Raw genomic sequence first — 13,541 nt, 5'->3', positions numbered from 1 at the left:
GAGGCCAAAATATGAAAATTATATCAATGTCCCAATATTTATGCACCTGACTGTACATCCTGTTTTCTGCACTGCGGCACCTTCGGAATCTACAATATAACTTAGCGATTTGACGGGTCAATCTGTAGTTGTGCGCATGTGTGTACCAGTTCCATTTTCTGTTCTTCTTAGTTTAAAAAAAAAAAAAAGTTTAAAGTTTATTTTTTTTAAAATATGTTAAAACCTTTATACATTAAAGAGAATTGCTTTATTCAGGAATAGCGCATGTTTCATGATTACAGTATCTTGTTATCTTACCTCTGAGTTAACAACCCAACCCAAATATCATGGCAGCATAAATGCTACGAAATACTGAAATAGACTTCTCCATGCGAAGGCACAGGGCAGCCTTCACCAGCGAATATTATTGCCAGCAGAGTGATTGCCTCCAATAGGGCTTTTCGCCCTTCGTAAAATGCACCAGTCCTGAGCATCAGCCCACAGACATGACTAGCCAAAGCACATGCGATCTGAGTTCAGCTATTGTGCCCTGGATGACTAAACTGCTGCATTTTGGTGTGATCAGAACATGACGCAGACCTAGGCCAATATGGCCGGTCAGCCAGTAAGCCTTATAAAGATTCTAAATTAACATTTGTTAGGATCATTATTTGGCATTGCATTTGGTTTGGAGCCACACACTGCCACATTATAACATATGGGCCAGTTTATAAGTCTCAGCGGCTTGGGGATGAAATTAACGACAAGCCTATTCTGTGTGACACAAATAGCTCAGCCCAAGATGGCTGCCTAACTTTGTACATGCTCTTATACCTCAACAACAGAAGGATGTAAACTCTGGATTTACCACAGAATACAACTGATACCTCATTGATTTCTCGCTCTTTGGGGTATATTTACTAAAGTGTGGGTGGAGATATTGCCCATAGCAACCAATCAGATTCTAGCTATTTTATAGAAAAGGGGTGGGTAACCTTTTTTCTGCTGAGGGCCATTTTGATATAACAATATTTGCGGGCCCGGTGTAGGCCACGCCCCCTCTGTGTGATGTCACACGGGGCAGGGGCACACACGTCAGGGGAGCTGTAAGGGCAGCGGTGTGACCGTCTAAAGCGTCCTAAAGAGGCTCCAGGCGGCAATGCTGCATAGATTCTGGCTGCAGGGTGGCATTCTAGGCACCCTGCTATCCAGATGAGGGTAGCAGAAAAAAGCTCTGAGGGCCAGACAAAATGATTCCGGGGGCCTTATACGGCCCCTGGGCCTGAGATTCCCCATCCCTATATAGAAGGTGCTATATAAATGTTAAGTAGAATCTCATTGGTTGCTATGGGCAACATCTCCACTTCTAAATATACTCCTTTAACTATTCCTTATTATTTATTCTCCACCCACAGATCCATATAATGGGTAATCCAATACCTGTCTGATTTACCTTATGAAATTCCTGCTATTTTTGTTTTTTTCAGTTTCGGAAATGAAATGCAGATACGCCGTTTGTTGCTTTTATTTACAAAAGAAAGTCCTACACAACATCCTTATGAGACGGAAGAAGGAGCCACGCTAGCACTTGGTACAGCATGAGGGAGCACGTCTTCCTCGGTGAGATTCCAGCTTATGCTGAACGTGCGCCAGTCGGAAAGGTGCAGAGCTAGCTCTAACTCACTGTATCGCATCAGGCATCACATTTACATCCAATTTTTGCAAGGGTCTTGGTCATTCCTCTGAGAGACCTTAAGATCTGAAGACCATGCAATAAATCTAGTTCAGTAGTTGTCCGAGTGGGTTTGTGCGGAGGGGATGGTTGTGCAATGCGGAATCCTCAATAATTACTCTTTAGACATGTGTACAGCTGGAAGTATATTCCCCAGTGACTGAATGAGTCTGCTCTTTGTATTGTTATAGGATTTGTAATATACTGGTGCCCCCACAGTGCTATGCATCCAATTATATTGGGTACAAACTGGGAAAAGTCATTTTGGAGCAAATCATCTTGATAAGAGGGAAAATGGGAGGTTGAGAACTGAGACTGGGGGATCCTTGAAATCGTTATGCTGCCAAAACTGCTACTGAGCATGACCTGTCATCCCTAAATATGAGTGTGTACATATATCATGTAATATACATACACACACAAACAATGCATGCATTGACACATTATTGGTAGCTGAGAGGGAGATAGATTTATAACATGATCCATGTAATTATATTATTTATATAAAGTGCCAGAGCTGCATTATTCTGTATTGTGGCCGCCTGATGAGAGAGATACTGTTGAGGTTTGTACAGGGCAATGCTCAGTACCAGCTCATAGTATCCTCATATACAGGTCTGGCGGAGGGTGGGAGGAGGCGTCTTATTGGGCTATCCAATCACCTCCTTGAATCCTTTTCTCTCCCGTTGGCTTGATCTCTGCACTTTCATCTCTGTCAGCTGGATATAGCGAAGAACGTTGGTGTCTGCAGGGAAACAGGAGAACAGTCACAGTTAGGTCCTATATAGCTAAACAAAGCTGGGTAAATTCACATACAACATTTCTAGACTTAGGGGCATATGTATCAAAGCTTGATGTGAGATAAAATTGTGAGATATATATCACCAACCAATCAGCTTCTAACTTACTTTTTGCAGGCTGTGTTTAAGAAATGATAGTTTGGAGCTGATTGGTTGATGATATATATCTCACAATTTTATCTCACATCAAGCTTTGATACATATGCCCCTTAATGTTTCCATATAAATTGGACTTTGGATCATTATTGGCACCAACTCGATAACCCAGCCAGCCCATGCTTTATGTCACATATTAACTCGAGTGAGAATTTGTGACGTGAGCCAGAAAGCATTAATGGATTTCTCTACCTCCATGTAACTTAAATTTACTGGCTTATCCATGAGCTTCTGCAAATTATACTGTACTATGAATTGACTTTTTGTTTAGTTCTAAGAAATGGCAATAATAGCCAAGGAAGGTACAACCTAAAGGGGATTGTGTATCGGAGCAATATCGCTCATACTGACTATAAGGGGGGAATGTAGAACAACAGGCACAGCTGAGGGATTACATTGTCTACAGTGTGTCATGTATTTTTTTTTTTAATCTATTATTTTTACAGGTGCACCTGTAAAAAGTAATGCTCTGTCAGCCACTTAAATTCGGCATGACTGGGCTAGCTTGGACTTGTAGTACTCCAGTAAAAAATATTAGTCTCATATATAATTAGCCCCACACTCCCTGCCCAAGGCATCTGAGGCATAACCCTAGTGATATCAGCACAGGGCTGGTTGCCCCTTGGGAGTGGGGACCTGAATACCTTCTTGCTTACCTTTCTCTGGCGGAATGGCCCGCTGTCCCCATACACTACTATCACAGATATCTCCTACGTACCTTCCTCAGGCGGAATGGCCCTCTGTCCCCATACACTAGTATCACAGATATCTCCTACTTACCTTCCTCTGGCAGAATGGCCCGCTGTCCCCATACACTAGTATCACAGATATCTCCTACTTACCTTCCTCTGGCGGAATGGCCGGCTGTCCCCATACACTAGTATGGGAACAGAATTCATCAAGCTACAAAAATACAATATTTTCGGAGCTTGATTGTGGGAGCATTCGCCATGCTTCTGCTCCCCGGGTTGCGAAGAGGGATCCTTTCAGGTCTCTCCGGCCCTGTCCGGCTTCTTCCACCAGACGTCGGGCCTCTTGTGCGCATATGTGACCTGTAGGTCACGCATGCGCACTAGTGTCACTGCTCCGAAAGGAGCAGTATAGCTGCTCGCGAAGACAGCTGATTTTCAGATCAGCTGTCTTCGTGCTGGAGCATTGATGAATTGCTCTGGTGTCTGCGGCGAGTTAGAATGTTAATTATCGGACCCCGATAATTAACATCATGAATAGACGCCCTAATCTGGCCTCCTGCACAACATTCGTCAGAAATAATGAGCGTAGATTATGCACATTTTGTTGCGTGTACATGATCTGCCAAACAGTTCATTTAAATTGTTACTTTTGACGCTCTTTAGGACAGATAATTGTCAGATCTGCACAATAATTCAGTAGTGTGTACACTGGAAATCGAATGTTCTGGAGATGGTTTAATCACTCACAAAATCGTACACTCAGTAGGACCATGAGTCAAATATTTCATTTGAAAACCTAGCCTAAGGCAAGCTGGCACGGGATAAAAATGACCAGATCCAAGTGTGCCAGCGAAGAGAAAACCCCTCAATGTCTGTTTGCCGGATTTAACTTTTTAAATTCTTCCCCTGCTCAGGCAAATTTTATATTGTTATTTTGGGGGTGAACATATAGGGGTTTCATTTGGTAACCTACTGCAATAGTTAGCTAATGGACGTTAAATGGAAATTTGGAAGAGCAAACAAAAAAAAGACATCACAAAAAAAAAAGGATTTCAGTTTAAAATGTTGTTTGTAAAGCTTCTGAACTCAGAAGCTACACAACATGGTCCCTGACTGTTACTGAGAGCTGTGTTTAAGAGATTATGGGGTCTATTTACTAAGCAGTGTTAGGAGAGAGTGAAAAGTGATAAGGTGCCAGCCAATCAGCTCCCCTCTGTCATTTTTCAAACACAGCCTGTGAGATGACAGCTGGGAGCTGATTGGCTGGCACCTTATCACTTTTCACTCTGTCTACTAACACTGCTTAGTAAATAGACCCCTCTATGAATAAAAATTAAACTGACTGGCACCCACTCTGTGATCTGTGTGTGGGTGATGATTTGGCTGCAGATGCCCACAATGAAAAGAAAAATTGTGTACTATTCTTCAAAGATATCTATTTAAAAAGGAGGGCTGCGCAAACCTGTGATTATTGCCCAACACTGCGTGGTTGTATTTTCAATATATGTTTATTACAACAATTAACCTCATATTACAATTAGCATATGCTATACAGCATGTGATTCATAAAATTCATCCAAAAATCACAATGTAAAATATAGAGAATAAGCTATCCCACCTATGAGTAATATTGTTGCTAAATGTTTACTATGAATTGCAACATAATAGTAAAATAAATAAAAGGTTCTCCTGACGAAGGTGCTAAACAGCACAGAATCGCATTGAGCTTGCTGGGATTATTCCACCTTACCAGTCACACCAGCCCTCCTTTTTAAATAGATGTGTTTAAGAGATGGCAAGGTCGCACACACAGTTTCTTAATCTCCATAATGATGTTTGCAAATGCCAACCTGCTATATGGCACCAGCAGCTGTGCCCGAAGCATCATGCGTGACGTTCTGTAACATCATTTTGCGCTAAGGGGATAACATGCAATGGTTTCCTCTGCCTCTTAGGTCCTTTGAAACTGAATTTGGTACAATATCACCAGGAATCCTAATTGAAAAATGATCACTTGACCACACCAATTGTGCCCCATAGTATTCAGCTGTTTGGACCAGGGGCTGAATTTTGGTACAGCCTACAAACAGTCTCTGTATGTGACTGGTACACATCTTCTTAGGGGATGAATATACTTAACACTACAGTCCCTACTGAACAGAACGCTAATCACCCAGAGCTGACAAAACAACAAGACCGACTGATTATGTTACTCTAATGGAAATGAGAGCGCGATATGTATCCGCCTCATCAGGGAATTGCAAGTGATAGGCAGACAGCATGGCACCAGTGCCACCCATGGGTATACCTGTAGGCTCCCGGCTTCGGGCTTCCTTGAGATAAAGCAGTGCATTTCCATAATCCCCTAGGTGGTAGAATGCGATGCCAGCTCGGTACGTGGCTTTGAAGTTGCTGGTCTGTTTCTCGAGAACCTTCAGGCAATATTCCTTCACCCGCTCATAATTCACCAGCTCTGACTGGAGCAAGCAGGCTGCAGAGAGCAATTGTCAGGGGAGAAAGAGAGACAAACACAACATTACAGACAGTGTGTCACTAATCCTACAGAGCAGTGTCCCCCCCACTGCAGAGTGACACAGACAGGAGGTAATTGCTGGTTGTCTGCCCACTCTACTACAGTACAGGATGGAACAAAGCTATTCAGCATGGAATCTGCCCCTCCTACTGCAGGGTGATCTAAGGACAGACAGAAGGGAAGACACTGGGAGCCATAGAGTCCATACTGCCCCCTGGGGTGACATACTGATAGGAGTTATGAAATATAGAGGCTATCCCTCCCACAGCAGGGTGACACAGACAGAAGGACAGTGGGCGGGATGCAGCAAAGGTAGAAATGCGGTCAAACCCCCGAAAATGCGAGTTTGACTGCATTTCTCATATGCACCAAGCCTTGGTTTGTGGTGGGTAACACCATTTTCCTGTGGGCTTCTATCAGGAGAGTGCTGTGAGAGGGATCCAATTGGATCCGCGGCGCATGTGCAGGAGGACCCCAGAGGGGGGTCCTGGGTCATAGACCCGGAAGTCCCTCCATTGCAAAGGGCCACACTTACCAAGAGAGCTGTCCTTTGCGGTGTTCTTCATGCACACCGGCGTGCATGCAAAGGGTGGCGGGATGCATAACATCCCAAACGTGATACGTCGTACATCCAGCCCACTATGAGGCATGTTTTATCCCTCCCACTGCAGGGTGACACAGAGGGCAATTACTAGACATGTTTTATCCCTTCAACTGCAGGGTGACACAGGCAGGTGGTGTTATTCCATTGCAGGGTGACACAGGCAGGTGGTGTTATTCCATTGCAGGGTGACAAAGGCAGTCGGGAACTATGAGACATGCTTTATCCCTCCCACTGCAGGGTAACACAGTGACACAGGCAGAAGGACACTATGAGACACCATTGCAGGGTAACACGAAGGACACTATGAGACATTTATCCCTCCCACTGCAGGGTAACACAGTGACACAGGCAGAAGGACACTATGAGACATGTTTCATCCCTCCCTCTGCAGGGTAACACAGTGACACAAGCAGAAGGACACTATGAGACATGTTTCATCCATCCCACTGCAGGGTGACACAGTGACACAGGCGAGAAGGACACTATGAGACATGTTTCATCCATCCCACTGCAGGGTGACACAGTGACACAGGCGAGAAGGACACTATGAGGCATGTTTTATCCCTCCCACTGCAGGGTGACACAGTGACACAGGCAGAAGGACACTATGAGGCATGTTTTATCCCTCCCACTGCAGGGTGACACAGTGACACAGGCAGAAGGACATTATGAGGCATGTTTTATCCCTCCCACTGCAGGGTGACACAGTGACACAGGCAGAAGGACACTATGAGGCATGTTTCATCCATCCCACTGCAGGGTGACACAGGCAGAAGGACACTATGAGGCATGTTTTATCCCTCCCACTGCAGGGTGACACAGTGACACAGGCAGAAGGACACTATGAGGCATGTTTTATCCCTCCCACTGCAGGGTGACACAGTGACATAGACAGAAGGACACTATGAGACATGTTTCATCCCTCCCACTGCAGAGTGACACAGGCTGAAGGACGCTATGAGACATTTTTTGTTCCTCCCACTGCAGGGTAACACACTGACACATATGGGAACTATGAGACATGTTTTAACCCTCCCATTGCAAGGTGACACAGACAGAAACTACAGAGAATAATGTATCCCTGCCACTGCAGGATGACTCAATCACACAGGAGCTGAGACATGTTTGATCCCTCCCACTGTAGGGTGACACAGTAATACAGACAGACAGGAACTATGAGATATGTTGTATCCCTCCAGTTGCAGGGAAGCACAATCATACAGGAAAATAATGAGACTCCCACTGCAGGGTGACACACACAGATAGAAACTATGAGATATGTTTTATCCCTCCTACTGTAGGGTGACATAGTAAAACAGACAGATGGGGATTATGGGACCTGTCCTATTTATCATTAACTATTTGGGGAAAATTACTCAAAAACCGCACACGCAAATATTAAGTACCCCCCAGATGTACTTTGGAGAGGTTGCAGCAGATAACTGTGATATCTGCCGCTGTCCCTCCATTTTCATCTGCAAATGCAGCCCCCATAGGTTTCCTGATAGGATAACACCATCTAGAGATCTCCTTACCCTGTAGTAGACTGTGGGCTGCTTTTTGGCAAATTGTCACAGTGATACAGACAGACTGAAATTATGAGAGGTGTTATCCCTCCCATTGCAGGGTGACACAGAGTCAGTCATACTAAAACTATGTAACATGTTTTATCCCTCCCACTGCAGGGGATTATGAGACATGCCTCCCATTGCAGGGTGACACAGTGCACAGACATATGGGGATTATGAGACGTGTTATCCCTCCCACTGCAGGGTGACACAGTGCACAGACATATTGGGATTATGAGACGTGTTATCCCTCCCACTGCAGGGTGACACAGTGCACAGACATATTGGGATTATGAGACGTGTTATCCCTCCCACTGCAGGGTGACACAGACATATGGGGATTATGAGACGTGTTTTATTCCTCCCACTGCAGGGTGACACAGTGCACAGATATATGGGGATTATGATGAGACGTGTTATCCCTCCCACTGCAGGGTGACACAGTGCACAGACATATGGGGATTATGAGACGTGTTTTATCCCTCCCATTGCAGTGTGACACAGTGCACAGACATACCGGGATTATGAGACGTGTTATCCCTCCCACTGCAGGGTGACACAGACATATGGGGATTATGAGACGTGTTTTATCCCTCCCACTGCAGGGTGACACAGACATATGGGGATTATGAGACATGTTATCCCTCCCATTGCAGGGTGACACAGTGCACAGACATATGAGGATTATGAGACGTGTTATCCCTCCCACTGCAGGGTGACACAGTGCACAGACATATTGGGATTATGAGACGTGTTATCCCTCCCACTGCAGGGTGACACAGACATATGGGAATTATGAGATGTGTTTTATCCCTCCCACTGCAGGGTGACACAGTGCACAGACATATGGGGATTATGAGACATGTTTTATCCTTCCCATTGCAGTGTGACACAGTGCACAGACATACCGGGATTATGAGACGTGTTATCCCTCCCACTGCAGGGTGACACAGACATATGGGGATTATGAGACGTGTTTTATCCCTCCTACTGCAGGGTGACACAGACATATGGGGATTATGAGACATGTTATCCCTCCCATTGCAGGGTGACACAGTGCACAGACATATAGGGATTATGAGACGTGTTATCCCTCCCACTGCAGGGTGACACAGACATATGGGGATTATGAGACATGTTATCCCTCCCATTGCAGGGTGACAGTGCACAGACATATGGGGATTATGAGATGTGTTATCCCTCCCATTGCAGGGTGACACAGTGCACAGACATATGAGAATTAGAAGATGTGTTATCCCTCCAATTGCAGGGTGACACAGACATACGGGGATTATGATGAGACGTGTTATCCCTCCCACTGCAGGGTGACACACACATAAGGGGATTATGATGAGACGTGTTATCCCTCCCTCTGCAGGGTGACACAGACATATGGGGATTATGAGACATGTTATCCCTCCCATTGCAGGGTGACACAGTGCACAGACATATGGGGATTATGAGATGTGTTATCCCTCCCACTGCAGGGTGACACAGACATAAAGGGATTATGATGAGACGTGTTATCCCTCCCACTGCAGGGTGACACAGACATATGACAATTATAAGACGTGTTATCCCTCCCATTGCAGGGTGACACAGACATAAGGGGATTATGATGAGACGTGTTATCCCTCCCATTGCAGGGTGACACAGTGCACAGACATATGGGGATTATGAGACGTGTTATCCCTCCCACCGCAGGGTGACACAGACATATGGGGATTATGAGACATGTTTTATCCCTCCCTCTGCAGGGTGACACAGTGCACAGATATATGGGGATTATGATGAGACGTGTTATCCCTCCCACTGCAGGGTGACACAGTGAGACAGACATATGGGGATTATGAGACGTGTTATCCCTCCCATTGCAGGGTGACACAGTGCACAGACATATGGGGATTATGAGACGTGTTATCCCTCCCACTGCAGGGTGACACAGTGCACAGACATATGGGGATTATGAGACGTGCTATCCCTCCCACTGCAAGGTGACACAGACATATGGGGATTATGAGACGTGTTTTATACCTCCCACTGCAGGGTGACACAGACATATGGGGATTATGAGACATGTTATCCCTCCCATTGCAGGGTGACACAGTGCACAGACATATGAGAATTAGAAGATGTGTTATCCCTCCAATTGCAGGGTGACACAGACATACGGGGATTATGATGAGACGTGTTATCCCTCCCACTGCAGGGTGACACAGACATAAAGGGATTATGATGAGACGTGTTATCCCTCCCTCTGCAGGGTGACACAGACATATGGGGATTATGAGACATTTTATCTCTCCCATTGCAGGGTGACACAGTGCACAGACATATGGGGATTATGAGACGTGTTATCCCTCCCACTGCAGGGTGACACAGACATAAGGGGATTATGATGAGACGTGTTATCCCTCCCACTGCAGGGTGACACAGACATATGACAATTATAAGACGTGTTATCCCTCCCATTGCAGGGTGACACAGACATAAGGGGATTATGATGAGACGTGTTATCCCTCCCATTGCAGGGTGACACAGTGCACAGACATATGGGGATTATGAGACGTGTTATCCCTCCCACCGCAGGGTGACACAGACATATGGGGATTATGAGACATGTTTTATCCCTCCCTCTGCAGGGTGACACAGACATATGGGGATTATGAGACATGTTTTATCCCTCCCACTGCAGGGTGACACAGTGAGACAGAGATATGGGGATTATGAGACATGTTTTATCCTTCCCACTGCAGGGTGACACAATGAGACAGAGATATGGGGATTATGAGACGTGTTTTATCCCTCCCTCTGCAGGGTGACACAGTGCACAGACATATTGGGATTATGAGACGTGTTATCCCTCCCACTGCAGGGTGACACAGACATATGGGGATTATGAGACGTGTTATCCCTCCCACTGCAGGGTGACACAGTGCACAGACATATCAGGATTATGAGACGTGTTATCCCTCCCACTGCAGGGTGACACAGTGCACAGACATATGGGGATTATGATGAGACGTGTTATCCCTCCCACTGCAGGGCGACACAGTGCACAGACATATGGGGATTATGAGACATGTTTTATCCCTCCCATTGCAGGGTGACACAGTGCACAGACATATGGGGATTATGAGACGTGTTTTATCCCTCCCACTGCAGGGTGACACAGTGAGACAGACATATGGGGATTATGAGACGTGTTTTATCCCTCCCACTGCAGGGTGACACAGACATATGGGGATTATGAGACGTGTTATCCCTCCCACTGCAGGGTGACACAGTGCACAAACATATGGGGATTATGATGAGACGTGTTATCCCTCCCACTGCAGGGCAACACAGTGCACAGACATATGGGGATTATGAGACATGTTTTATCCCTCCCATTGCAGGGTGACACAGTGCACAGACATATGGGGATTATGAGACATGTTTTATCCCTCCCACTGCAGGGTGACACAGTGAGACAGACATATGGGGATTATGAGACGTGTTTTATCCCTCCCACTGCAGGGTGACACAGTGAGACAGAGATATGGGGATTATGAGACATGTTTTATCCCTCCCACTGCAGGGTGACACAGTGAGACAGAGATATGGGGATTATGAGACGTGTTTTATCCCTCCCTCTGCAGGGTGACACAGTGCACAGACATATTGGGATTATGAGACGTGTTATCCCTCCCACTGCAGGGTGACACAGACATATGGGGATTATGAGACGTGTTATCCCTCCCACTGCAGGGTGACACAGTGCACAGACAGATCAGGATTATGAGACGTGTTATCCCTCCCACTGCAGGGTGACACAGTGCACAGACATATGGGGATTATGATGAGACGTGTTATCCCTCCCACTGCAGGGCGACACAGTGCACAGACATATGGGGATTATGAGACATGTTTTATCCCTCCCATTGCAGGGTGACACAGTGCACAGACATATGGGGATTATGAGACGTGTTTTATCCCTCCCACTGCAGGGTGACACAGTGAGACAGACATATGGGGATTATGAGACGTGTTTTATCCCTCCCACTGCAGGGTGACACAGACATATGGGGATTATGAGACGTGTTATCCCTCCCACTGCAGGGTGACACAGTGCACAGACATATGGGGATTATGAGACGTGTTTTATCCCTCCCACTGCAGGGTGACACAGACATATGGGGATTATGAGACATGTTTTATCCCTCCCACTGCAGGGTAACACAGTGCACAGACATATGGGGATTATGAGACGTGTTATCCCTCCCATTGCAGGGTGACACAGACATAAGGGGATTATGATGAGACGTGCTATCCCTCCCATTGCAGAGTGACACAGATTGGGAAGTGTACAAGTCTGCTGTCTGAGAGCTTGGGCAGTAGTACAAGTAGTGACATTATCCTGGACCTTCTCTGGCACACCGGAGGTTAAAGAGCTTGAAGGGACCCTGTTCCTCCCCCCACTCGCAGTACACAGGGTAATCTCTGCCACTTCCACATCAGTGAGCCCTCCTCCCCTACACAGCTGCATCATGCAGCCATGCCTCCACCACCTACCAGTCAGGCTGTCATAACACTCGATCTCTGTGGCCTCCACTCGCACCTTCTGAGCCTCCGTCAACCTTGTCCCAGCTCCGCCGTGGGCCTTCCTCTCCTCCCCGTCTTCATGGACACCCTTGAGCACCAGCAGGGCCCGGTGGTACTTGCCTATTGCATCCCTGAATTTTTTGTCCTTGTAGCAGCAGTTTCCTTCCGTCTTAAACTCCACTGCTTTCTGTATCCTGGCCTCCATCTCAGGCTGAGGGGTGGCTGTCAGTCTCCCACCACCTACACTGGTCTGGTCTCCCATAGCCCTCACTGCTGGCCCATGCTGGGGGTATCCCAGTGCCTGTTCTCTCTGGATGTACGTTCTATGCATAAGGGATGAGAGGCAGAGATGCTGAGGATGCTGGAGGAGGAGGAGGAGAGGGAGAGAGCTCCAGCATCAGTCCATCCCCCACTGCATTCTGGGTACCACGCAGCTGAGCTATCTCTCCTTAACCCCTTGAGTATTCCTCAGTGCTTCCCAATATACGGGTCAGTATGTCTCTGTGAGTGGGAGGGTAACCATTCTAATAAGGGAGGTCTGTCTGTGTTTGGCACCTCACCTGACCCTATTTATGTTTTTATTCAGAATGCTGAATTGTTATCACTAATGTCATTAATAATTATACACTATTACATGAAGGGTCCCCAGTGCAATCTCCCACCTCCCGACTGTACTGAATAATTCTCATTTTGTCCACGTTATCTGGACAACCCTCCAACATGACCAATATTTAGATAAGCCTTAAAATGCTCTGCTCTCATTTATATGACCGGGCATGCTGAGACGAAGTTCCATTAAAAAAAGAAATAAATAAATAACAGTCTGGGTTGCATGTTCTATATTTATACATTGCTAAAATATTCCGCTCTGCAGCACTGTACAACCTGGGCAC

At 46.3% G+C, this 13,541-nt stretch overlaps 1 protein-coding gene across 1 annotated transcript; it reads right to left on the bottom strand.

Moving 5' to 3' along the window:
• Window positions 1–1,472: 1,472 nt before the first annotated feature.
• On the bottom strand, window positions 1,473–13,050 carry TTC9B (tetratricopeptide repeat domain 9B). Its single transcript, XM_088450103.1, has 3 exons — window positions 12,619–13,050; window positions 5,668–5,850; window positions 1,473–2,456 (listed from the first exon to the last, which is right to left on the bottom strand). The coding sequence occupies exons 1-3, from the start codon at window positions 12,977–12,979 to the stop codon at window positions 2,362–2,364; spliced, it is 639 nt and encodes a 212-aa protein (XP_088306229.1). The 5' UTR covers window positions 12,980–13,050; the 3' UTR covers window positions 1,473–2,361.
• Window positions 13,051–13,541: the final 491 nt, after the last annotated feature.

The sequence above is a fragment of the Taudactylus pleione genome, unplaced genomic scaffold, assembly GCF_031769625.1.
Source record: "Taudactylus pleione unplaced genomic scaffold, aTauple2 ptg000507l, whole genome shotgun sequence".
Lineage (NCBI taxonomy): Eukaryota > Metazoa > Chordata > Amphibia > Anura > Myobatrachidae > Taudactylus > Taudactylus pleione.
Note: the sequence above shows the minus strand (reverse complement) of the source record. Positions and strands in the feature narration are given on the sequence as shown.

Coding starts and splice junctions, on each gene's coding strand:
- TTC9B (XM_088450103.1), bottom strand. CDS start 12,979: ATGCATAGAACGTACATCCAGAGAGAACAGGCACTGGGATACCCCCAG. Junction 5,851..12,618: donor GTGTTATGACAGCCTGACTG/GTAGGTGGTGGA, acceptor TGCTCTCTGCAG/CCTGCTTGCTCCAGTCAGAG. Junction 2,457..5,667: donor CCGAAGCCGGGAGCCTACAG/GTATACCCATGG, acceptor GTTTCCCTGCAG/ACACCAACGTTCTTCGCTAT.